This window comes from Notolepis coatsorum (genome assembly GCF_963971535.1).
Source record: "Notolepis coatsorum genome assembly, chromosome: 5".
NCBI classification, from domain to species: domain Eukaryota; kingdom Metazoa; phylum Chordata; class Actinopteri; order Aulopiformes; family Paralepididae; genus Notolepis; species Notolepis coatsorum.
In genome coordinates this window covers 17326441-17354125 of record NC_140169.1, presented here as the reverse complement: position 1 = coordinate 17354125, position 27685 = coordinate 17326441, and the positions used below count along the sequence as shown (strand labels likewise).

Sequence of the window (27685 nt, the reverse complement as noted above, 5' to 3'; positions counted from 1 at the left end):
TTCTGACCTCCTCCAGTTGTTTGGTCTCTCTCTACACAGAGGTTCTGACCTCCTCCAGTTGTTTGGTCTCTCTCTCTCTCTACACCGAGGTTCTGACCTCCTCCAGTTGTTTGGTCTCTCTCTACACCAAGGTTCTGACCTCCTCCAGTTGTTTGGTCTCTCTCTACACCAAGGTTCTGACCTCCTCCAGTTGTTTGGTCTCTCTCTACACCAAGGTTCTGAACTGCTCCAGTTGTTTGGTCTCTCTCTACACTGAGGTTCTGACCTCCTCCAGTTGTTTGGTCTCTCTCTACACCGAGGTTCTGACCTCCTCCAGTTGTTTGGTCTCTCTCTACACAGAGGTTCTGACCTCCTCCAGTTGTTTGGTCTCTCTCTACACAGGTTCTGACCTCCTCCAGTTGTTTGGTCTCTCTCTACACCAAGGTTCTGAACTGCTCCAGTTGTTTGGTCTCTCTCTACACCAAGGTTATGACCTCCTCCAGTTGTTTGGTCTCTCTCTCTCTACACCGAGGTTCTGACCTCCTCCAGTTGTTTGGTCTCTCTCTACACCGAGGTTCTGACCTCCTCCAGTTGTTTGGTCTCTCTCTACACCGAGGTTCTGACCTCCTCCAGTTGTTTGGTCTCTCTCTACACAGAGGTTCTGACCTCCTCCAGTTGTTTGGTCTCTCTCTCTCTACACCGAGGTTCTGACCTCCTCCAGTTGTTTGGTCTCTCTCTACACAGAGGTTCTGACCTCCTCCAGTTGTTTGGTCTCTCTACACCGAGGTTCTGACCTCCTCCAGTTGTTTGGTCTCTCTCTACACCGAGGTTCTGACCTCCTCCAGTTGTTTGGTCTCTCTCTACACCAAGGTTCTGAACTGCTCCAGTTGTTTGGTCTCTCTACACCGAGGTTCTGACCTCCTCCAGTTGTTTGGTCTCTCTCTACACCGAGGTTCTGACCTCCTCCAGTTGTTTGGTCTCTCTCTACACAGAGGTTCTGACCTCCTCCAGTTGTTTGGTCTCTCTCTACACCGAGGTTCTGACCTCCTCCAGTTGTTTGGTCTCTCTCTACACCGAGGTTATGACCTGCTCCAGTTGTTTGGTCTCTCTACACCGAGGTTCTGACCTCCTCCAGTTGTTTGGTCTCTCTCTACACCGAGGTTCTGACCTCCTCCAGTTGTTTGGTCTCTCTCTACACCGAGGTTATGACCTCCTCCAGTTGTTTGGTCTCTCTCTACACAGAGGTTCTGACCTCCTCCAGTTGTTTGGTCTCTCTCTCTCTCTACACAGAGGTTCTGACCTCCTCCAGTTGTTTGGTCTCTCTCTCTCTCTACACAGAGGTTCTGACCTCCTCCAGTTGTTTGGTCTTCTGTTGGATCTGTTTGGTGAGCGAAGCCACCATCCTGCGGTGCTGTTGGAGTGGCCCGTACCTCTCAGAACGGTCCTCTGATGACAGCTCTGATTGCTGTGAACAGACGTCGTGGAGGTATTAGTTGCTACAATGTCGTAATTCTGGGGTGCAAACAAACGAGTATTAGATTGAACGATTACTCGCTAAATAAATCATGAATGATTTAAAAAAAAGCTTTAATCTTGAACTCACTGCCAATCTGTGTATCTGGCAGGCTACTATTAACCTATTAAAAAGAAAACATTGTACTGTCTTTTATTAGTATGCACTCTGCTACTAAGGAATCTACTTTGCCTATATTACTACCTACTATGCTAATATGCACACAAGTCTGTAGCATTGAAGATCGACACTGTTTGACGAACAATGTTACTTACCCATAGCTGCCAGAGTTGTACCCTTCCTGCTGACAGAGTCAGCTAAATGACTAAATGTAACCTCTATATAGCATTGATTCTAGTGCACAACTATCATAGTGTGTAAACGATGTATATAGTGCTACGGGATATGCTGTTATTTTCATTAGCCAGTCATGCTTACCTTCTCAGCATACTCTGAGGCAATCTGCTTAATCTCCTCAGACTGCAGGCCCACTATCTGGCCCACGGTACTGGCCGTCAGCCTCCCCTGTAGGACAAACACGTCAAACTCACAACCGCCGCTCTTTTTCAAAGTGAATCATGCTTGTGGTCAAATCTTCTGCTCTGGTGTTATAGGGAGTAGAGGACAATTTCAACAAGTGTATCAAGTCAGTCAGACCAAGGAGGGTTCAGAACAGTATATACAGGAAGAAACTAAAAGCCTTGCTTACCTCCTCGGTTGCCATGGCAGCCATGTTTGTCATCAGCGTTTTGATCCGCAACTGTGGGGGAAAAGGTTGAGAACAATTGTATTATGCTAAATGTTTAAGTAAGCAAAAAGATTTAAGCTAAAAGTAGATGGATTTCCTTGAGGCTATTTTCTTTTTTTAATATACACTTTCTCCTTATTCTATTTTTCTCCCATCCCAATTTCATATTGCTAATTCTCCCCTCCCCTGTTTGGAACGTTGCTAGACTATGCCTCCCACTGGTCGCTCGTAGTGAGGATAGAAGCCTTGCATCACGTGTACACGAGGAGGCAGCCTGTTGCATATTTTCACCAGACAGCGCGGACTCTCAGTGGCGAGGAGTAATGCGTGGGAGGCTCACGCTGCCCCCGATACTTCCTGTCTCTGCTGAGCAGGCGTCACCCAACCGACCTGTAGGAGTCGCTGTCCACAACATCAAATCCCCACCCATCGACTTTCCACCCGCTACCTCTGCCAATTGAGATAGTATGAGACTGGCCCAAGCCGGAGGCAACGCTGACTCGGGGAGTCGAGACCGGAGTCTCTTGCATTGGTGACGAGCACAATCTCCGCTACGCCACCCAGCCGCCTTCCTTGAGGCTATTTTCTTATAATATTTTGTGCTCAATTTGACAGCCATTCATTCATTTTCCACCCAGTCTTTTGGTTTTTACAGTCATATTTTTGTACAATAATAAAGTTGTGGATAAAGACTAATTTCTGTACAGAGTAGCGGTGTGTGATTTACTTACTTTACTTTCAATCCGCTGATTTCAACTGTGATCAAACATTCACTCTTGATTATTTGACAGGCTGGATCTGAAGTTTTCAATATCTGAATTTAGAAGATAATTCACCTCCTGCATTTATTGATTTAAAGGCCCATTCAGTGATCCAAACGTAAACGATTGGGAAGCCCCACTACCAAAGTTAATAAGGATGGAGACATGTTATCCATCTCTAGTGGATTGACTGAACTCTAAACAGTAAACAGGTTCAATATGAGTTCTTAATTCTATTCACTGTATTTAGGATTTCTTTGAGAATGGTTTGTTTGCATAGACAATGTCTGTAAACAAACACTAAAGTAAAACAGATCTATATTCCGATGTACAATGGGTTAAGAACGAGAGCGTTTCTCTCAATTATGATTATTTTCTGTTTATCATGGGTATCTATGAAATTCTCAGCCATTAATGTTTCTATTTGCCTCAGTTTGTTGGGTGTCTCTAAGTGTTGAGTATCTCGACGATACTCTCTGAACGCTCCCTGGGGGGTGGTACCACCCCTGTTGAGAGCCCCTATTCTACACCATGTGTAGTAGCAACTGACTGTTCTTACATCCATACCGCCAACTAAAGGCTCCCCATTTATTGTGTAAGTGTTAGTAGTAATAGTGTTAACAGTTTGAATGCCCATCACGACATATCTCGTGTTATCAGCCCAACGCCTGAATGCCCATCACGACAAATATCGTTTTATTTTTTTATTAGCGATCTGAATTCATATTTCATCAACCGAGTCTACCGTTGGGAAACCATCCCCATCAGGCGCTCAGATGTGAAAAAAGCGCCCCCTATCGTCTCCCAGATGGTAATGCACCCTTTTGGAATGGACTCAATGAAAATGGATGAGAAAAAAAAACTCCGGAATCCACATTTTACTTCTCACACATGTAACCGGAGATGATCCCAGTCATTGTGGAGCCTCAGGAATGCGTGGAATAGGGCGGCTACGTGGTGCAGTGGGCAAGGCACTCACCACGAATACTGGAGATGCTGGGTTCCCCTGTTCGAGCCCAGCGCTCCACATTGCTTTCAGTTTAGCTGGTCGTCTGTACTAATACACATTGGCAGTATTAGGGGGTGGGAAACTGATGGGTGGGGATCGGGCGTTGTGGACAGCGACTCCTACAGGTCGGTTGGTGCGCCTGCGCAGTAGAATCAGGAAGCGACGGGGGCGGGGCCCCTCCAAAGCCCAGACCCCCAACGCTGAAAGATCGCGCCGCGCAGGTGAAAAGATGCGACTGCTGTTACCTCGAGTATCGGAGGGGACTCGTGCTATGTATGACTTAGTCCACATTGCAGCCAGCTTGTGGGAGGCAAGAAACAGCGTTCGAGACAGGGGAGGGTTGAATTGGATGATACGAAATTGGGATGAGAGAAAAATAGAAAATGGGAGAAAAAAGTGGATCAAAAAAAAAAAAGGGAATGCGTGGAATATGTGTTTACAGTACGTTGCATTGGATCAATAAAAGGATCGATTTTTGGAATGGCGATCAGGAAATTGGAATAATCTTTTTGGATACCATCTGATCTCAGGTAAGGAATCTATTTTACCAGTCTTAGGATAATCAGACCTGTTTTCACGGAGATATAAGCTTTTCCCCTATGTGTGATATGGCTGTTTGACTGTGCGAGCGATCAGGAACTAAGAGAATCGATTTTCAGCTCGCGGCACCAGCGTGCATACGTACACATATACTATCGATAATCTAGTGTTTATTTGAAAACGATGAAATAGGCCGAAAAATGACGTTCTAGAATATTCCAGTACAGGGCGTTTATCACGGAATCTTTTTTTTCCCCTTGAAAACGAGGGCTTTTCAAAATGCTATAAAACGGAAATGAACCGATAAAAAAACAATCCGCTTCGACAATGTTGACTGGAAAATGAGTCATTGATAAGCAACGGGCATATTAGACACATAGCCATAATTTAAAACATAGATTAGGCGATATTACCGCTAACATTGAAGTGGATGGTGGGCATTCAAGCACTAAATGTGCGCCCCCTGCTGGGCACTGAAAGTGTTAATAATAATAGTGTTAGTAATAGTGATCCTCCATCACTCTGTAGCAGTTACACATAATATTCAGATTTCCAACCGCCAGTAAATCTCAAATGAAGAAGTGTTGTATTATGGGTAGAAAACAGGTGGGAGTTTTCGTGCCAGTGTAGATGGACTGCATTTATATATTGCTTTTATACAAAGTGCCTTACAACTTATGCCTCATGCCCATTCACTCACACACATACTGACGGCAGAGACAAACATGCAAGGCGCCAACATACTGGTCAGGAGTCTTGCTCAAAGACACTTCAACAACATGCTGCTGGGAGGAGCCAGGACTGACCCGGAAACCTTCAGATCACCAGACGACCAGCTCCTCTAACGACACGCTTCTTTGTGAGACCGCATCGGGTCAATGGAGTAGACTGTAACCTCTTCGCCTGCTACGAAGAGAAGCTCACCTCCTCTGCTGCCTGCAGGTCCTCCTCTTCGGATACCTCAGTCATGCCAGCGGGCGTGGCCTGAGAGCCTCCAGCCAATGAGGCCTTCCGCTCATCGGCCTGAGGGCGAGAGTGAAAGAAGATGGATCTTGAAAGCTTGAAATATGCTTTTCAGCGTTACCAACATGCTGTAAAACAGGGCTATTCAACTAAATTGTTCAGGGGGCCACATTGTCAGAAACCCAAGGGGCCAGGGGCCGGACTGCCACGGCGCCTCCCCGTGCTATGAATATATGTACACTTGACACAACACGCAACCACATTTTCACAACTTTTATTTAACTACATTGCAAAAGTAGTATACTTTTCAAAAAAAGTGCTTCATTTATGTGCCACATCTGCAACATCTCCTGCAGAAAGTGCTTCATTTATGACTGTGCAACAACTGCAACATCTCCTCTTCAACATTTCAATATAAAAATAAAATAAAAAACAAACAAGTGCATGATGTGCATCTGAACATTCTAACATCAACACTTGAACAAAAAAACACATTTATAGTGCAGCTGAGCTTATGAAAAAGTGCTTCATGTCTGTGCAACAACAGCAAATCACAGCATCTTATTAGCACTTATTGTCCACTCTTAACTCTCAAACATCAGGGGGGTGGGGGGCAGACAGGCCTAGCCTACATACACACATCTAATGAGAGCGATTGCACTTCTTTGACTGGGCAATGGCAGAGAAAGAGGGTTCATAGGAAGTGAGGGCTACCCGCAAACAGTGATGCAAATGCTCATTTGTCAAGGAGGCACGTTGCTTGTTTTAATGGCATTCATGTGAGAGAAACTGGATTCACAGGTGTATGTTGAGCCAAACATTGTTAGCACAGATATTGCCAGCGTTTTTATTTTGGGGAATGTCTTGACATGAATACACTTTATCCAAAATGTTGTGGTGGATTCATTCTCAAGTGCCTGCTTCAGAGCAGATGATGCTTGCATGTCAATTATTTCAAGTTGCAGGAGACCTTCATCAATGTGAAGTGATGCAAGGAACTCTTGTCCTTTTGTGGAAATAGCAGCTACATTGGCAAATGGGTTGCTCACAAAATGCATCAATTCTCTGGACATGTCAAATTCATCAAATCGACTTGCAAAGTTTTCCCTCAATTTATCAATGAAATCTGTCATTAATTAAGTGACTTTTGGCTCAATTGTGCGTGTTAACGTTGACATGAAAAGAAAAAAGTAAAAAAAAAAAAAAAAAAAAAATATATATTAAATTTTTTATTTTTATTTTTATTATCATGTAATCTTTGGCGGGCCGGTCAGAATCATCCCGCGGGCCGGATCTGGCCCGCGGGCCGCCAGTTGAATAGCCCTGCTGTAAAATAACTGATTGTCAAATGTACGCTGATGACACTATCACTTATTATTATTATTACTAACAAATGAAATGGGTGGGTGTATCCCAATGAAATAATCATCCAACCCTGAATCGATGTGTTTTTCCATGAGGAGAGGAAAAGATACGCTTATAATTAGAATAGATCAAGAGGAAATAGAGGACGTCAGTGATTTTAAATTCTTAGGTATAATTTTGGATTCCCAACTTAAATTAGAAAAACATGTTCAAAAGCTATCTAAGACCATAAAGACAAACTTGAACTGTTTTAAAATGGTAAGACATTACATACATCTTAAGGCAGATCAACTGTTCATGCATGCCATGATAGGGGTGGGACGATACATCGATCCAGATCGATATATCGATCTATTATCAATAATCAAATAGGATCGATGCAACGTAAAAAGATCGATTCATATTGCGATACTCTTATTTTGAAAATCCGGCGACGTCATCGCCCCGCGCCCAGTGTTGTGAAACTCCGTTTAACATCAACAGCAGTAGCGTCTAGAGCGTCACTAGAGCAAGACTAGTGTGCCTATTCTGTGACCCAAAACATGTCCCTGCTGTTTTATTCCGCAACGGGTCCAATGCATCTAACCTGCTTTGCAATCCTCGCCACTCCATTATGCCCACGTCGCGTTAAAGGCCAACTTGCATGTTGTATTTTTGTTCAATAAACAATGTGGACTAGGCCAACGGTGACTTTCATGAAGAAGGAAAAAAAATGATTGAAATTGACCCAGTTTTAGCGTTTTTATCAAACATTTTGTCTGCCCAACACAATCACCACGCACGTGGATATTTTAATCAATGGTTCATAACGTGCGCGTGTAATCGAAATGATGTCGTCACAACAGGTGCAGGGCACCAGGGGGCTCTGAGAGTCACACACAGCTAGTGGCAGGCACTGCAGGCAGAGAGCCTTGCTACTACTAGCCGAATGAAAATGTATCTGTTTCACCTAACAACACTATTGCTCCGTGATCATAGCCATCCATCTCTAAAGCTAACCACTATTTGTAAAAGCCACAACCACGTTACCATATTTGTAATAATGTAAATCATTGTGTCGTTGTACATATTGTGTATACACCGTTAGAAGCTAACATAGCTTAGCTTGGTAGCTATTGTGCTAACAACATATCCCGACGTCCAGCTCGCTAGCCGGCATGAACGCCCGACCCAAAATGGTTCTCTCCTCTCTGTACACCCCCGTCCCCACAAGTACCCTGCCAGGGAGCCCATGGACACGACAACAGCAGCAGCCATAAGGTGCTCGAGCCCGTAACGCTAGTGGTACACGATAGCTATGAGCTAACTAACGCTACAAGCTCAAACACCCTAAAAACCACCACTATTGTCGCGTCCACAAGCTCCCCGGCAGAACACCCGCGAGGACAAAGGCACACAAAGAGGAGAGAACCACCCCAAATCAGGCACTCATGCCGGCCAACAAGCCAGACGCCGCAGCACGTTGTTAGCACAATAGTAGCCCACTCGGTGCATCACAGTCACTGACTGTGATGCACCGAGTGGGCCACCATTGATCAACATGCAGCGACGTGTAGCTTGCATGATGCGTGTGCAGTGCTTTGCCACACAGGTCTGAGAAGAGGACCTGCACATGATTTTACTCGTTCCCCAAACTCCTCTACATGCCCTGATCTAAAATGGTTCACGACAGTAGACATAATGCTAACGTTAGCCAGCGCCATATATCCAGTAGTACTATGACCCGGACGGGCATAAGGCATACGTTTCCTGAAGTGACGTCACGGCTGTGCTAGCGTCTGATAAGCTTTTAGATTTGCTCGTGCATGTTATTCGTGCGTGGACCTTTTTAACCATTTCTGAGTGAAATTTCCGGCGTCAAATGGAAAAAAATAAATAATTAAATTAGATACCAATGATGTAAACTACCCATAATTGCAGAGTAGGGTTTAACCTGCAAGTTGGGCTTTAAAGATCGAAGATAACGTTACGTTAGCGTAAGCTAACAAGCTAACCCAGAGCCATAGGCAGAGAGAAGTGGGGACTGGGAAGGAGGGTGCATTCTCGGGATAGCCCCACTAACAGGATCTGGCCGGTACTGCACCTTAATACAGCTCTGTGACAGTGAATAGGATATTAATATAAAAAAACGAAAAAATTAAAAACGAACCAAAAACAGTGAACAGGAGGTCTATTTGTATTAAAAACAATAGATTGTTTTTCATTTAAATGTCTGGAAGAGCTCAAAAATAAAAATGTCAAATGATATTTCCATTGCCTTTTTTTTTGTTGATTTAAATGTTACTGATTGTGTTAAATGGGCATATAATATCGTCTCATATCGATCGCAGGCACCTGAATCTAATCGTATCGTGGCAGACTGTGTGATATCGGATAATATCGTATCGTTGTCCAAAGAATCGATATCGTATCGTATCGTGATGAAACTGGTGATTCCCACCCCTGTGTTACTGTAGGGAGCTTCACAGTCAATTGTCAAACCCATCACTTCACTATACAAACAAGCACTGAAAATAATGGACCACATTATTGTTTTATGGCACCACTGTATGATTCTGAAACAGTACAGGTTGCTCAGTTATGGCAGCTTTATCAAGTTTGCTTATATCAAATAGATTTTAAAATGCGTGAACAATCTCGCATTGTCAGTGCTGTCACAAAACCAAACCAATAGAATCACCAGTGGGGGATCAGTAAATGGCAACTGCAGGGTGGCACAGAGCAAAACCACTTTTAGTCAATCAACCTTTTCGGAAAAAGGCATACATTGCATTGCATGCACACAGACACACACCTATAATCATATGCAAATACACATATTGCCATGAATCAAAGAACACACACAAAGGCACACATACGCAACACATGTCAAATGATTGTAAAATGTGATGCAATTATCATAATTATTGTATGATCATGTCAAGTATGTCACAATTAATTATGTGCTCATTTGAACTAATGTACTTTTGGTAATGATGATATGTAATGACCACTTTTAAGTAGCAAAGCCAAACCAGCGACAGGGGTTGCAAATTAGCCGTGGCTAGAAATCCTACATGTAATGCATCTGTATCTTGTTATTGTAACCTGCTACAATGTTTTCTTTTGCATTGTCCCTGACAAATAAACAAATAAATAAAATAAAGAGGTCCTCGAAATCTTAAGACATGTGATCTCTTAAGGAACATTGTTGATATTGTAAAATATCTATAATATCTATCTATCTGTCTATAATTCTATGTTGTGAATGAATGAATGAATGAATATCTACTGTTGAGGTTCCATGGTAACCGGCATTCCATTTGTAGGCCGACCTTGAGAGTTCTCTCTCTCTGTCGAGGGAGGGCCAGGAACTCCTACGTTTTGCTATATATGACAGACTCATTGGACAGACGGGAGCTTCTTGGGGCAAACTGCTGGACAGCTAACTGGACCCACCAGTCTGTGTGGCATTTCGTCTTAGGGACTCACTGGCTCAAGAATATATTCTGTTGTCTTTTATTTTTCTGCATCAACTGCTCTGTTATTCTTATTAATTTTGTATAATTAAACTATATAAGAAATCCACATCTGAATAGGACTAAATTATTTGTTGCGACGGATCCCCCTCTTTCAAAGAGGATCTGAGCACAGTCGGAATCCCCAACAAATTGGTTGTATTTGATGTTAGAGTTAGAGTGTGAGGTCTACAGTCAGAGGTTAGGAGGTTAGGTATTAACAACTTTTCAGGTGGGAATTAGATTAGATTAAAATGTATTGTCATTATACAGCACAAGTACAGTACAATGAAAAAAAGTTTGGCATCCAACCAGAATGCAAATGTAACAGTAAAGTGCAACAGTAATATACAATGTACAGGTGATTAAACTGGGTATCAAATATATAAATTAGTACTACTGGGTGTAGTGCTAATCAGATGTCTGTACAGAGTTGTAGTATCAATATGTACAGAGATACAGTAAAGTATAAAAACAATAGTTTTTTCATAGTCATACTGGCCAGCAGCGTAACTAGTAAGAGTAGGTAAGGGATATGTACAGATATAGATATAGTAACTAGTAAGAGTAGGTAAGGGATAGGTACAGATATAGTAACTAGTAAGAGTAGGCAAGGGATATGTACAGATATAGATATAGTAACTAGTAAGAGTAGGTAAGGGATATGTACATATATATTTTTACAGAGAAATATATTTTGTTGGAGACCTTAATATTTACTGGTTCTCCAAAACATGTACATTAAAAAAAGAAATTAAGTGATGTGGCCAATGTGTGCAATCTATCACAGATTGTGAATGCACCAACCAGAGTGAACATCAGGTGCACAGAAAGATCTTCAACTTGCATTGATCACATTTTCACAAACTCTGTGGAGATGTGTTCAAAAATAGTATCTGTGCCAGTAGGCTTTAGTGATCATAACATCATTGCAGTAGCAAGGAAAACTAAGGTGCCAAAAGCTGGGCCTAAAGTTATATACAAGAGAATGTACAATCATTTCAATGAAAATGTGTTTGTTGAAGACTTGAAAAAGATACAATGGGATAATGTGACTGAACTAACGAGTACAGAGAATGCCTTACAATTATTTATGAAACTGTTCTCATCCATCTGTGACAAACACGCCCCTATGAGGAAATTAACGGTCAAAACAACTAAAGCCTCTTGGCTTTGGAATTGAGAAGCTGTATGAAAGAGAGGGATCAATTGAAAAAGGATGCTATTGCATCCGGTAGCTCGGATGATTGGCAGGCCTACCGTTTTCTGAGAAACAAAGTCACCAAAATGAATATACAGAAGAAAAAACAATACTATAAATCCAAGTTTGAAGAAATTAAAGGTGACAGCAAAAAGTTATGGAGAACCTTAAATGAGGTCATGGGAAAGAATCAAACAAATACAATGCCCTCGTTTATAGAAGCAGCTGGTGGATTTATTACCAAACCTCGAGATATAGCCAATAATTTTAATTATTATTTTATTGATAAGGTGGAGATGATAAGGAATCAAATGCTGCCAGTGGATGGTAAGCTGTCTGAATCAATAATTAAACAGCATATTATGCATACAAAAGTCTGTCTCACTCAGACGCCACCTGCCCTCCCTATCCCCCTCCACCCTCTCCTCTGACATACTATCCGCTCTACCTTTGAGTGACACCTTCTCTGCTCTCTCCACAGAGATGGCAACCTCCACCCTCCTTTCAGCCCTTGCAACCTCCTTCAACAAGCTCTGTCCCCTCGTTGAGAAACCTGCCCGCCGTTCCCCACCCAGTCCATGGCTGACAGATCCAGTGAGAGAACAAAGACAGGTCCTGAGAGCAGCTGAAAGGAAGTATAGAAAGTCACGCCTCACTGCTGACATCGACACATATCACAACCTCTTGTTAACATTCTCCAAAACCATTACTAATGCCAAAGCTTCTTTCTTCCACCATAGGATCGAGGCCTCTGCCAAGAATCTTCGCAAACTGCATGCTACCATGTCCTCCCTCCTCACTCCCCCCCCACCCCCCCCTCCCTCATCTTTCTCTGCCAAAGACTTTGCGATCTTCTTTGAGGAAAAAGTGGAGAACATCCGCAGCTCCTTCTCCCAACCCCCACCCATTCCAAATGCTGAATCGAGAACCTCATCCTTCACTCTGTCATCTTTCTCTCCCATTACAGAAGCAGAGACCCTGACACTGGTAACGTCGAACCGTCCGACTACTTGCCAGCTGGACCAGCTACCCTCCCCACTCCTCCAGACCATAGCACCAGACATCCTCCCATTCCTAACTGCAACCATCAACTCCTCACTCAACTCGGGGGTGGTCCCCACCTCCCTAAAACAAGCCAGAGTCACGCCGCTCATAAAAAAACCAACCCTGAACCCTACCGTCATAGGCAACTACCGTCCTGTCTCTCTTCTCTCCTTCCTTTCTAAAACACTTGAACGTGCTGTATCCAACCAACTTACTGCTTATCTCTTACAGAATGACCTCCTAGACCCTAATCAGTCAGGCTTCAGGACTGGTCACTCCACAGAGACAGCCCTCATTGCGGTCACAGAGGCACTTCACTTAGCAAAAGCGAAAGGCCTCTCCTCTGTCCTGATTCTCCTAGATCTATCTGCAGCCTTCGACACAGTCAACCACCAGATCCTCCTTGCGGCCCTCGCAGGAATGGGAGTGGCTGGCTCTGCGCTGACATGGCTGTCATCATACCTCAATGACCGCTCCTACCAAGTGTCATGGAGAGGGACCCTGTCGGCCACCCGCCCCCTGCGGACGGGTGTCCCCCAGGGCTCGGTTTTAGGACCCCTTCTCTTCTCCCTCTACACTAAATCACTGGGTAACATTATCACGTCTCATGGCTTCTCCTACCATTGTTATGCCGACGATACTCAACTCTTCCTCTCCTTCCCTCCCTCAGATATCCACGTCTCTGAGCGGATCTCGGCCTGTCTGTCCGACATCTCAGCCTGGATGACGTCCAACCACCTCAAACTGAACCTAAGCAAAACAGAATTGCTCCACCTGCCGGCCAAATCCTCCCCCCTAACCGACCTTTCAATCACAGTCGAGAATGCAGCTGTGACTGCGTCCCCGACCGCCAAGAACCTTGGTGTTGTCCTCGACGACCAGTTGAACTTCTCTGCTCACATCGCAGCGACGACCAGAACCTGCCGATTCCTCCTGAGCAACGTCAGAAGGATCCGCCCCTTCCTGACAAAAGAAGCCACCCAACTCCTCGTCCAATCAACAGTCATCTCCCGCCTCGACTACTGCAATGCACTGCTCGCTGGCCTCCCGGCCACTGCCACTAAGCCTCTTCAACTCATTCAGAACGCAGCGGCCCGCCTGATCTCAAACCTACCGAAGTCGGCCCATGTCACCCCACTTCTTAGGGACCTGCACTGGCTCCCCATTGCTGCACGAATCCGCTTCAAGGCCCTCGACCTAGCATACCGTGCGGCAAAGGGAACCGCTCCCGCCTACCTCCGGTCAATGGTCTCTAACTACACACCCTCAAGACCCCTACGCTCTGCATCTTCTGGCCGCCTCAGACCTACTCCTATCCAAGCTCCGGGAGGGTCATCAAAGAGAAGTCGCCTATTCTCAGTCCTTGCCCCACAATGGTGGAATGAACTACCCACCCCAGTTAGGACAGCCGAATCACGTCCAATCTTTCGCCGTCGACTAAAGACGCACTTCTTCAACCATTATCTGAATAAAAAAAAAAAAAAAAAAAAAAATAAACCCTAATTAACCGTACTGTCATGCACTTGTCCTAATAAACTAACCTACACTGTAGCACTCAACACTTTGATGAACATTGTTGCTCAGCTGATAGAGTTGTGCCCTTCCTGATGGCTTGTCGTACAGAACTTGTAAGTCGCTTTGGATAAAAGCGTCAGCTAAATGACTAAATGTAAATGAAAAATGTGAATTTGATTTTATGGATATAAATCTAGAGCAAATGGAAAAGCTTCTCTTGTCCATACAGTGTGACAAACCTTGTGGTCATGATAACTTAGATGGTAAACTGCTCCAGCTGGCAGCCAGAATTGTAGCAAAGCCACTGTGTCATATTTTGTTATCTATGTCTAAGTGAGGGTGTTTTTCCTCAAATGTGGAAGATAGCTAAGGTCACTCCACTTCCAAAAAATGCTAAACAGCCTTTTAATGGAGCAAATAGTCAACCTATTAGTATCTTGCCAGTTTTAAGCAAAATCATGGAAGGTGTTGTTTTTAAACAGATTCAGCATTACCTCTCAGAAAACAGTATCAATTCTCAATTCCAACATGCATATAAGGAGGGTTATTCTACATGTACAGCTTTAACACAATTAACAGATGACTGGCTACAACAAATTGACAGGAAGCTAATGGTGGGTACTGTACTACTGGATTTCAGTGCAGCTTTTGACCTCATAGATCACGAGTTGCTGCTCATCAAACTAACTGCACATGGATTCAGAACTGCAGCTGTTAACTGGATAAAAAGCTATCTATGTAACAGCCAGCAATGTGTTGTGTTTAATGGTACCCTGTCCAACTTTAAATCCCTACAGTGTGGAATTCCACAGGGAAGCTGCCTGGGGCCCCTCTTCTACGACATTTTTACAAATGATTTGCCATGGGTATTAGAAAATACATGTATGGTTATGTAAGCCGATGATACTACAATGTATGCATCATCAGACAAGACAGAAGAGCTTAATGAAGTCCTTCAGAGAGAATTGAACTTAGTGTCCACTTGGGTGTCTGAAAACAGGCAGAAGTTAAACATCTCAAAAACCAAGAGCCTAATATTGGGATCCAAGCATGCTATAAGAAAAGACGTGAAGCTAAGTATATCTTTAGACGGAACAGCTATTGAGCAAGTTAGAGAGGCAAAGCTGTTGGGTGTCACACTTGATGGAACACTCTCATGGTCAACTCACACAAACAATGTGGTTGCCAATATGAGCAGATGTATTTCAATTATCAGAAGGGGTAGATATTTTCTAGCCGATCTGATATTGAAGCAAGTGATACAGTCATTAGTTCTTTCTCACCTTGACTACTGTCCAGCTGTCTGGTCTAATGCCTCAAGACAAGAGCTCAATAAGATCCAGCTCACTCAAAACAGAGCAGCCCGTCTGGCCCTGAACTGCTCAATGAGAAACAGTGTGGAGGGGATGCATACCAAGCTGTCGTGGTTGAAGGTGGAAGACAGACTGGATTGCAGCCTGATCTTGTTCATGAGGAATATATATATCTCAACAAGAGAACCTATCTGTTTGTATTCACAGCTAACATGATCGACATAAGTATAATACTAGGCATGCTTGTAGGGAAACGTTCACACTGCTACTACCAAAGACCAATGCAGCAAAGAAAACTGTTATATAGAGCAATGTCATATTGGAATAAACTGCCAGTACATCTTACTCAGATAACCAGTAAGATAAGTTTTAAAAATAATTTGAAAAGAGCATTGAGAGAAAAAGAAATTAGTTTACATTAAAGAAAAACACAGATACTGTAGTTTACACTGTAAAGATATGACTGTCTGAGAGTTGAATCCCCTTTATTGTATTTTCTGTGATCTGATACTCTGTTTGTGTACTGTAATGCTATTTGGAATTATTTTTATATGTAGGAATATTGGAGTATTCCATACTCATAGCCAAGCTCAGGGACCTGGGCTTGGGCTATGACCTCTGCCAGTGGGTCTTGGACTTCCTGACTGGCAGACCCCAGGTGGTGAGAGCAGGCAACTGCACCTCCTCATCCATCACCCTCAACATAGGGGCCCCCCAGGGCTGTGTTCTGAGTCCCCTCCTCTACTCCCTGTACACACACGACTGTGTGGCTCAGCGGAGTAGCAATACAATCGTCAAATTTGCTGACGACACAGTGGTGGTGGGCCTGATCTCTGCCAACGACGAGAGGGCCTACCTGGAAGAGGTCAAGGTCCTGGCGGGATGGTGCCAGGAAAACAGCCTCTCCCTGAACGTCAGCAAAACAAAGGAGATGATTGTGGACTTCAGGAGGTCGGGGGTCAAGGACTACAGCCCCCTCAGCATCGACGGGGCACCGGTTGAGAGAGTCAACAGCTTCAAGTACCTCGGAGCCTACATATCCGAGGACCTGACATGGACCACACACATTAACAGTGTGGTGAAGAAGGCACGACAACGCCTCTACTTCCTCAGGCGCCTAAGGAAGTTCCAAGTCAGCCAGAAGATCCTTAAGAACTTCTACTCATGTACAATAGAGAGCATCTTGACCGGCAACATCACCTCCTGGTTTGGGAATAGCACTGCAAAAGACCGAAGCAGACTACAAAGAGTGACACGTTCAGCCGAACGCACAATTGGAGGGGGGCTCCCCACCCTCCAGAACATTTACTACAAGCGTTGCAAGGGCAAGGCTAAGAGAATCATTAAAGACTCCAGTCACCCGAACAACTGCCTCTTTGAACTGCTGCGGTCAGGCAAGCGATACCGGAGTCTCAAGGCGAGCACAGAAAGACTCAGAAGTAGCTTCTATCCCCAGGCCATCAGGCTGCTAAACGAACAATGAATGAACACTACACAACAACAACCACCAAACGCACATAGCACACACATCCACACGCACACACTCACTTTAAACAAACACACTGTAGCACCCACTCCACACACTTTATAGCACACACCCACTTTAAACAAACACACTGTAGCACCCACTCCCCACACTTTATATTTATGGATGAAGGATTGCACTACAACTCGTACACCTTACTGTAAATTGTACCTAAAATTGTACCTCATCCCATTTCTGCTTTGCACTAGATAGTACTGTACATTAGTACACTGCATAGTATTGTGTATTGTATATTATATGGTAACTCAGAACATTGTACATATGTCTATACAGAACACTGTGACCTCATTTTTTTCTTCTAAATTCATGCTATATTGTGTTATTATGTTATTTGATACTATCTTGTCTAGCACAGTCTCTGGAGCGTAACAGTAAGAAGCATTTTGTATGAAAGTATTCTGTACTTCTGTATGACAACTATTAAAGAACTTGAACTTGAACTTGAACTTATGTATGCTACTATAATGTTATGTATGTATGTACTGTTTTTGTTGTGTGTGGACCCCAGGAAGACTAGTTGTTGCTGCAGTGATGACTAATGGGGATCCGTAATAAAGATAAAGAGATATAGATATAGTAACTAGTAAGAGTAGGTAAGGGATATGTTATTGTACAGATATAGATATTTACTTATTGCACAACAATTTAAGAATTATATTCTAACCTTTGTGATACATGTGATGAAATCTCCCCAAGTTCACTCGCTAGCTTGTTGACTTTATTTATTTCATAAGAAAGGAATTGATAGAAATGTTCACATTTCACAAACGTGTGGAATCTAAAGGAAAGATGTGAAATGCTAAAAGAACACGATTGTTTTCAAGAAGAATTGCTGTATTGTGATTGTAATAATTGTGAATGAAAAATGCAGAAACCAAAGACCATCTTGGAAAAAGAAATATATGTAAAGATCAAAAGTAAGCCAGTGTAAAGTAAAGTAAAGATATTGAGCATACATTTGTAAAATGTGCAACCCTAGTTGTATGAGACCGTATGGCTGGATGTACCGAACCGTGACGTCCGTACCGTGTAGACGAATACACGTACCATTACACCTCTAATATGTACAGATATAAAAAGGCAAATAATGTGTCAAAAATGCAGCAAATCAAGTCACTTTGTTTTGATTTCTGACATGTTACATGAATACATGATCTTGGGATTAGATGATTTTAATATTGGGGAAATTCTCAGATATACCGATACCAATAATACACTATTATAGCATGATCAATATCTGATACCATTATCAGTGCATCCTGATTTGCAGCTTAGTCAACAAGTGACAGCCCCAGACAAAAAAGGGCTCAAATTAAGCTACATAATTTTTCCAGTCTACACTATTGAAGTGAAAATCTAAAAACAAACAAACAGATCATAGGAATAACAAAGTGGATATGTATTTGTTTAACACATTCAGCGCCGGAGCTATATGGCGAATATGTAGATGGCCACCGCTTTAATCAATGGGAGGACAGGGAGATTTGCGAGTGCTTAAAATATATCTTAAATTATGGGTCTAATATACCCGTCGCTTATCAAGTTTGACTCTTACTTCTCTGGTTTCTGAGAGAGAAACGTTGGGAGAGAGAGTAGCTCATATTCACAGATTATGGATTGAACTTTCCTAGGCCACGAAAATAACATATTGCAATTCTTAATTTAGGTGGCGTTCCCCTTTAACACATTGAGTGCCACGCCCCTTTGACCATATATGGGCTAGAGTACCAGCACTGAAGTCAATGGGAGGTCGGGGAAATTTGCGAAGGCTTAAACTATATCTTAAATTATGCCTATGGGTCTAAAACACCCCTCACTTATCAATGACTTGCTTGCAGTCAACATGTACGAAACGGATTGTTTTTTCATTGGTACATTTCCGTTTTATACCGTTTTGAATAGGAGTATAGTTTTGCAGAGTTCTAGTAATTCCAGAGAAATTCCGCGATAATAGCTCTTTAGTGGAATACACAAAACACGGTAATTTTTCGGCTGATTTATGAATAATTTTCAAATAAACGCTAGATTATCGATAGTATATGTGTACTTATGCACGCTAGAGAAGCGGGCTGAAAAATCTATTACACACACACACACACACACGAGCCTCGCCAGTGAATGTGATAACACGATACTGCTTGCCAGAGAAGGGAAAACCCCGGACCGGACTTTTTTCCTTATGCACATGCCCACCCAATCCAATCCAATGATGTGCATTACCATCCGGGAGACGATAGGCGGCGGTATTTGCCCTTTTCGAGCTCAGACCCATTTCCAATGATAACGTCAGGCTGGATGGATGAAAAATGAATGGATATGGCTAATAAAAGCAAAAATGAGAAAAAGACGAAAACTCGTCATTGGCACTCAACGCATGGCGAGTTAGCACGACTAATCTCGTCGTCGGCACTCAATGTGTTAAGAGCCGTAATGACAGAATGCACAAAGTCAACTTTACTGCTACAGAAACAAAAGCAGAAAAGGCAAACGCTTCCTTTCATCATAAACAGTATACTCTCTGATCATCAAATCTCCCAGGCCTGTAATAACACATTAAAGGAAACTAAAATGATCACTTCGCTGTCTTTGGTCGTTAACCTTCATATTATTTGCCTGTAATTCACTTCGCACAGTCATTATCCATCCATAAATCACACCAGGAGGGTGTGTGCGTATGTGTGTGTTTACATGTAGGAGGGATGAGTGAAAACGTAATGGTAATCATAAAAAAGTGTATAAGCACTTCCGGTATGAGAGCGGAAGGGTAGCACGCATGCGGTGAGGCTCCTGGTCAAAAGAGCGAAAAACTGAGAAATAAGGACCCGAAAAGTGACGGAAAGTGATCAAAAATGAAGATGCAAACGAGAAGGAAGGAGGAGAAAACAAATATGAAGGAAAGAGAAATGGAGAACTCACAGGAAGAGGAGAGTTCGACGGAGCAGAACCCCCGAGGCGAGACCGAGAAGGAGCAGGCGGAAGAAGGGGGAGTCTCGGCTGAGACAGACAAGGAAATGCCAGGATGGGCCGTGCGCATGCAGGCCGGGATATTGGCGACCATAAAATTGAACTCGGACACGATGCAGGCGAACATGAAACTGAACTCGGACACGATAAGAAATGATATTGGGAAGTTACGGGAGGAATTGAGGAAGGAACAGGAGGACTTCAGAGGTGAAATGAATACAGAAATCAAAAGGGTGGAGGAGAAGATGGCGGAACAGGATAGTAACGTAACAGAGGTACAGACTAGAACGGCGCAGATGGAGGAATGGAGCACAGAGATACACAAGGTGTTAACGTGTGTGATTCAAAAGCAAGAACAGATGGAGACAAAGATATCGGACATGGAGGGGTCCAATATGTGGAAGAGCTTATCAAGGAACAACTGAAGGAGACGGGACTGGAAAAAATGGAGATACAGAGGGCCCACAGGGCGTTGGCTCCGAGACCGAAACCGGACAGACCTCCGAGGGCGGTGATTATTAACTTTCTGAGGTTTGAGATTAAGGAGTTGATACTCAGAACCGCGTGGACCAAAAAGATAGAAATCGAGGGGAAAAGACTGTCGTTTGATCAAGATTACTCGACAGCGGTGGCAATAACACGCAGGTCCTACGCGGGACTGAAGAGAATTTTGAAAGAAAACGGAATGAAATTCCAGTCACCCATGACCTCGCTAAGGATCCACTGGAAGGAAGGGACGGTGACATACGCGACGGCGCGGGAGGCGGCGGAGGAAATGAGGCGACGGGGGATGCAGATGGCGGAGGACGGAGAGGGAAGGAGACAGGAGGGCCAGACGCGGAGCCTGCAGCAGAGATTGGAGGGGGCACGCAGATGGACCAGAGTGGGAGATCGAGGCCCGGGAGAGGAGGGAGGAGAGAGGAGAAGGCCGAAGTGAGACGTGACAGACCGAAGGCGGAGACGAACGAGGAGGCCAGAGACGGAGAAGGAGGGGAGAGGAGGCGGGAGGATACGAACGGATGAGTACACGCACAAGAGATTGAAAAACTATCCAAATAGAGACAAAATATAGAAACTGAAATAACATATACATAAACACACATTCCCAGGTAGAGGCAGGATATAGGAACGAACATAATGTATACATGAACACATAATACACAGGCCGACGGAGGAAATAAATGGAAATATAATTAGGTATGATAGACGGAACACAGAACATATTGAAACAAGTACATAGACACACGCTGAGAGTAACACAGTTGGAAGGGATTAAGGGGATAAATAGACATCACATAGAAAATAGAGAGGAGGAAAAGAAAAAAAAGGGGTACACAGAAGACACCACACACGGGTTTGGGAGGAAAGAGGGACATTGGAACATGCAAGCCGCATTGAGGGGGACCTAGGAAATGGGGGTCTTTCAGAATGAAGGAGAGCGCTTTTGACCAGGAGCACGACAGCAGTAAAAACAGTAAGAATGCTGGACAAATATGACGAGCGGTTGGGGGCAAAGGTTTCAAACCCCCAAGCCGTCAGGAGGAGGCCTCTCACTAGGAGAGCAATTACTCCTCACCCACCAGCAGGGGACAGGGGGGGACACAGGGACCCCCCGAACGCCTTGGGAGCACTTTATGTAAAGTTTATGTTTTTTATTTATGTTAATCATTATATGTATTCGGTGAAGAGAGTGGAGGCTACAACCGGAGGGGGGAATGAATGTGACATGGGGGGGACTGACAGACGAAAGAAGAAGAAAGATGACAATGGTTAAAGGTATAAAAATGATGTCGTTAAACGTTAATGGAATGAATAATGCGAGAAAGAGGGGCAAAGTGATGTTGAAATGTAAAAAAAGTGAGATGGAAGTGATTTTTCTGCAGGAGACACATTTGGTAGCACAGGATCATGAGAAACTGAAGAGATTTGGATATGAAAATGCATACTATAGTTCCTTTAAACGGAACCCGAGGAGAGGAGTAATCACGTTAATCAAAAAGTCAAATTTGAATTGATCAAGCAATTAAGAGACAAGGAGGGAAGGTTTGTTCTGGTGAAGGGGAAAATGGAGGACCAAATGGAGGACAAACGTTAGTGAATGTTTATGCACCCCCAGAGAGTGAGAGGGATTTATATGAGACCATTTTTGATATGATAGTGATGGAACTAGAAGGGATATTGATATGCGCGGGAGATTTTAATGTAGTACTGAATCACGACCTAGACACCACAAGTACTAGAAAAGGACGGGCACCGATCAGTAGATATATGAATATTCAGATGACGGAAATGGGAATTACAGATGTTTGGAGGGGGATGCACGCCATGGACAGGGAATACACACATTACTCACACCCGCACGTGACATATGCGAGAATAGACTACTTTTTGATGACGACGGGGGACAGTTACAGGGTACGGGAGAGCAGAATAGGAGTAGCGGACATATCGGATCACAGTGCCATATATCTGACAGTAGATCTAGAAGGGAGACGGAGGAACACGATCTGGAGACTAAATGTAGGAATATTAAATAACAAGGGGGTGGTGAGTCAGATCAAGGAGGAGATAGCCAGATATAAGGAAGAAAATGACAACGGGGCGGTAGATCCGAACATTCTATGGGACACACTGAAGGTGGTGATAAGGGGGAAATTGATGGAGAAGACAGCAATGCTGAAGAAGGCCAGAACGGAGACATATCACAATCTGATAGGGAAGTTGAAGAAGCTAGAGGGGAGACACCAGATATCAAAAGAACAGGAAACGCTCGGAGAAATCAAAGAAGTAAAGGCCAGGATAAATAGGGAATTATTGATGGAAATAGAAAAGAAAGCGAGGTTCATGAAACAAACGTACTATGAAGGGGGACCAAAAGCGACCAGACTGTTGGCTAGGAGAATTAGGACGCAACAGAAGTTGAACACGATACACACAATAAGGGATACAAAGACTAATGAAATATTGAGAGACCCAGCTGAAATAGAGAGGACATTTAGAGAATACTATGAGAAACTATACACACAGACAAAAGCAGCGGGAGAAGAGGAAATAGAAGCATATCTGGAGAAGCTAGAGTTACCATCGATAGGGAAAGAACAGAATGAAGAATTAAATAAAATAATTACGGAACGAGAACTGGAAGAGGCAATTAGTAGAGCTAAAAACAACAAGTCTCTGGGGAGCGACGGATTCCCATCGGAATTCTACAAGACATTTAGAACTGAATTAGCACCCATGTTAGGGGCGGCGTTCAGACACACGATGGAAGAGGGAAAAATGCCCCCCTCGTGGAAGGAAGCCATAATCACCACGATACCGAAGGAAGGGAAGGATAGGGAATTATGTAGTAGTTTCAGACCATACTTCGTGTCCATACTCAACGTGGATTACAAGATGTATACATCGATAATATCAAAGAGATTTGAGACGTTTATGCCAGACATTATAGATGAAGATCAAACTGGATTTATTAAAGGGAGACAGACACAGGACAACGTGAGAAAGACATTACACATAGTAGAGGAGATACAAAAACAAGGTGGTAGCGCGGTACTGATTAGCCTAGATGCAGAAAAAGCATTAGACAGTGTGAGCTGGACATTTTTATATAAAACATTGATGAGGTTCGGACTGAACGGGAGGGCGATGAAGATGATCAAGGCGCTATATCAAGAACCGACAGCGAGGGTTAAGGTGAATGGCAGCTTGACGGATAGAATCAGATTAGAGAGGGCTACCAGACAGGGATGTTGTCGCTCACCGACGCTCTTCGCCGTTTTCATAGAACCTCTGGCACAACTGATCAGACAGACCGAGGACATTAAGGGAGTAAGGATAAAGGGAACGGAATATAAACTAGGCCTATTTGCGGACGACGTGATAGTATACATGAGGCAACCAGACAAGAGCTTCCCGGCACTGATGGATCTACTGAAGGAATATGGCCACTACTCAGGATACAAACTAAACGTGACAAAGACACAGACCTTAGCATGGAACTATACCCCAACGACGGAAATTAGGGAACAGTACGGGATAAGATGGGACATGGACAAGATTAAATACTTAGGGGTGAACATCACGAGAGGGGTGGAGAAACTGTTTGAGGCGAACTATACACAGATAAATCAGAACATCAAGAGAGACTTAGAGAGATGGACAGTAATGCCCTTGGACTTCAATTCAAGAATAGAGGTCATTAAAATGAACATACTATCAAGGTTACTGTACCTATTCCAGTCACTACCGATACAAATACCACAGAATCAATTGGGACAGACTGATATCGAGGTTCATATGGGCGGGGAGAAGACCACGGGTCAGATATAAAACACTACAACTACCAAAGGAAGAGGGAGGGATGGCAGTACCCAGCCTACAAGATTATTATTATGCAGCACAACTGAGAGCAGTGACGTGCTGGTGTAACGACAGATATGAGGCAAGATGGAAAGACATTGAAAAAGAAGGGGAGGGATACAAGATACAAGCTCTGGTGGGAGATAGGGAACTATTCAAAGAAAAGGAGGGACTGTTAGATCCAATCACCAAATGCACCTTGACCATATGGAACAGAGTAGTAAAAACACACAAATTGGAGAAACAGACAGGGGTTCTGAGATGGGTAGCACATGACAAGAGATTCAAACCAGGGAGGTTGGACCACGGATTCAGGAGGTGGGAGAGGGGGGGGGCAACAGCAATATGCAAAATGATAGAGAAGGGGGAAATGCAAACATTACAAAAATTAAAGGAGAAATTTGGACTAGAAAACAGGGACCACTTCAGATATCTACAGATTAGAGATTACTATAATAAAGAAATAAGAGGGGACAAGGATGAAGAACAGAATGGAATAATTAGGATGATAGTAAGGGCATACGAAGGAGGGAAAGGAAGGGTAATATCAGCACTGTACCGGGCTATAATGACCAGCAAGGGACACACGACAGACTACATAAGGGAGAAATGGGAGAGAGAACTAGAGATAGGAATAACAGGGAAGGAATGGGTGGGGTAACATATGCGAGGTGCAACATTCAACAACAGGATCGAGGATATGGAAAGAGTTTGGATGGAAAAACATAATCAGATTCTTTATAACCCCAGAGTTGAAGGGAAAATATGCACCAACACAAAGAGCATGCTGGAGGATGTGTGGGAAGGAGGGGGCAAATCACACGCACATATTCTGGGGATGTCAGAAGCTGAAGGGGTATTGGGAGGAGATAGGGGAGGCAATGATCAGAATATTAGGATACGGATTACCACAAAAAGGGACTGGTGCTTTACTTAGGGGACCTGACACACGAGGGAATACAGGGGGGGGGACAAATATTTAATAAAGATAATGTTGATATCGGCCAGAAAAGCAATAACGAGACTGTGGTACAAGGAAGACCCACCGACAATAGCACAATGGGTAGGAATAGTAGAGGAGATACAGGATATGGAGAGGATAACACACATGCTGAGGCTACAGGAAGAGAAATTTGGGGAAAGATGGGTAAAGTGGGAGGATTATAAAGGGAACGAAAACGACATCACAGAGGAAGAACCAAATGCAACACAAGAGGGCGAAGGGTAAAGGAGGAAAGAAGTTCAAGGAGGGGCTCTGAACCCATGTCACACACTTTTGCTTTAGTTAGTATTTTCTAATAATTCTTTTGGGGTATTACAATTGTTTTATGTTTTTGTACTTTATTATTTATGTCTGTTTAACAGTGTTATATTAACATTCAGGGATGATGTGGTTTGTATATGGGTGAATCAAAAGGCAAAGAGAAATTTAATAAAAAAAAAAAAAAAAAAAAAAAAAAGGACGAAGGATAAGGGAAGAAAGAAGCTCAAGGAGGGTCTCTGGACCCATATCACACATGCATGCCTTAGTCAGTATTTAATATTATTGAGTAGGTATTATATTTTTTATACCTGTTTAAGGGAGGTACACAATCAGCCTTTGTATTAAGTACCTGGAAAACAACTGTAGTGGAACCAGACAACTAACCATGCTACCCATGTAACCATTTATGTGCACTGCATTTTTTCTTATTGTGTTGTTAGTTTCTTTTTTCTGTAAGTATTGTTTGTCTACAATTGTTAATAAAAATTTAAGTTTAAAAAAAAAAAAAAAAGTGTATAAGCAGTAATACTTGGAGAGGGATCGCTATATCATGAGCTTGGCATGCGGCCTTGTGTCTGCGACACAGCAGCGGTGCCAAAATCACCATGACCTCCAAGTTCATTATTGCAATTATACCACAGTTTTATACAATCATTTTCATTCATTAATAACAAATGTATATAGTTTTGCTGAGGTAAAATGGAGGAACGTGTCAGTAACAAAGGATATTAATTTATATTGCTCTGATTCTGATGTACTGTAGCAACAGAATGTAAACAGAGTGGAGTGACGTTTTAAGAATAAGGGAGCTGCTCGAATACCAGTTAATCAGGAGACTTCCGTCTGACTTTTAGGAATAAACTGGTATTTCTAGCTTTTCCTGTGCCTTTGTCGGGAGATTTTCATCAGCGATTCGTCAGCACGCATCTCAGCCAATCGCATTGCAAAGTCTGAACTAACCGTTGTATAATTAAGCAGTAACACCCGAGGGGAGCTGAGATTTGGACACTGCTGTGTTGCGTCACAGGCATGAGGTCTGGTGCCCATAACTTTACACAATTACACTCACCTTGTCTTGTTTTGACTGCTTGCTAAATCCATAGCGTCTGGAGGGGAAAAACACAACAACAACAAAACTTAAATGAGCCAAAAACCATGTATCTGATGGTATAATAGGCAGTGAAAACCATGTATCTGATGGTGTAACAGGCAGTGAAAGCCATGTATCTGATGGTATACCAGGCAGTGAAAACCATGTATCTGATGGTATAACAGGCAGTGAAAACCATGTATCTGATGGTATAACAGGCAGTGAAAACCATGTATCTGATGGTATACCAGGCAGTGAAAACCATGTATCTGATGGTATACCAGGCAGTGAAAACCATGTATCCGATGGTATACCAGGCAGTGAAAACCATGTATCTGATGGTATACCAGGCAGTGAAAATCATGTATCTGATGGTATAACAGGCAGTGAAAACCATGTATCTGATGGTATAACAGGCAGTGAAAACCATGTATCTGATGGTATAACAGGCAGTGAAAACCATGTATCTGATGGTGCAACAGGCAGTGAAAACCATGTATCTGATGGTATAACAGGCAGTGAAAACCATGTATCTGATGGTGTAACAGGCAGTGAAAACCATGTATCTGATGGTATAACAGGCAGTGAAAACCATGTATCTGATGGTGTAACAGGCAGTGAAAACCATGTATCTGATGGTGTAACAGGCAGTGAAAACCATGTATCTGATGGTATAACAGGCAGTGAAAACGATTCAGCATCAACTTCAACAAAACATCATAAAATACACCATGCTTTACAACTTTCACTTCATAAAATAAAAACAAACAAAGATGGGGGTTCCGTGTTTTTTTTCTTTTTTTTGGAAGGCCTTGGTGTAGGGAGGACTTTCCAACTAAAAAAGTAGGCAACATTTCACAGCAGTCCGTTTTCAAATCACAGGCAAGGAGGATACATTTCAACCAAGAAAGAAACAAAAGAGCAGCAAAGCAGAACTGCATCTCACACGACTGTCATGCATGTGAACACATTTGCCATTCTCCAACCGGCAATGAATGATCAGTCAAACAC

At 43.2% G+C, this 27685-nt stretch overlaps 1 protein-coding gene across 1 annotated transcript in view; it reads right to left on the bottom strand.

The window, feature by feature from the left end:
• ccdc93 (CCC complex scaffolding subunit CCDC93) overlaps nucleotides 1–27685 on the bottom strand; it is a 98068-nt gene that overhangs the window by 50889 nt on the left and 19494 nt on the right. The window contains 5 exon segments of the mRNA XM_084314025.1: nucleotides 1328–1444; nucleotides 1931–2017; nucleotides 2202–2252; nucleotides 5475–5573; nucleotides 26654–26690. Of these exon segments, the coding sequence (XP_084170151.1) occupies nucleotides 1328–1444; nucleotides 1931–2017; nucleotides 2202–2252; nucleotides 5475–5573; nucleotides 26654–26690 (391 nt within the window).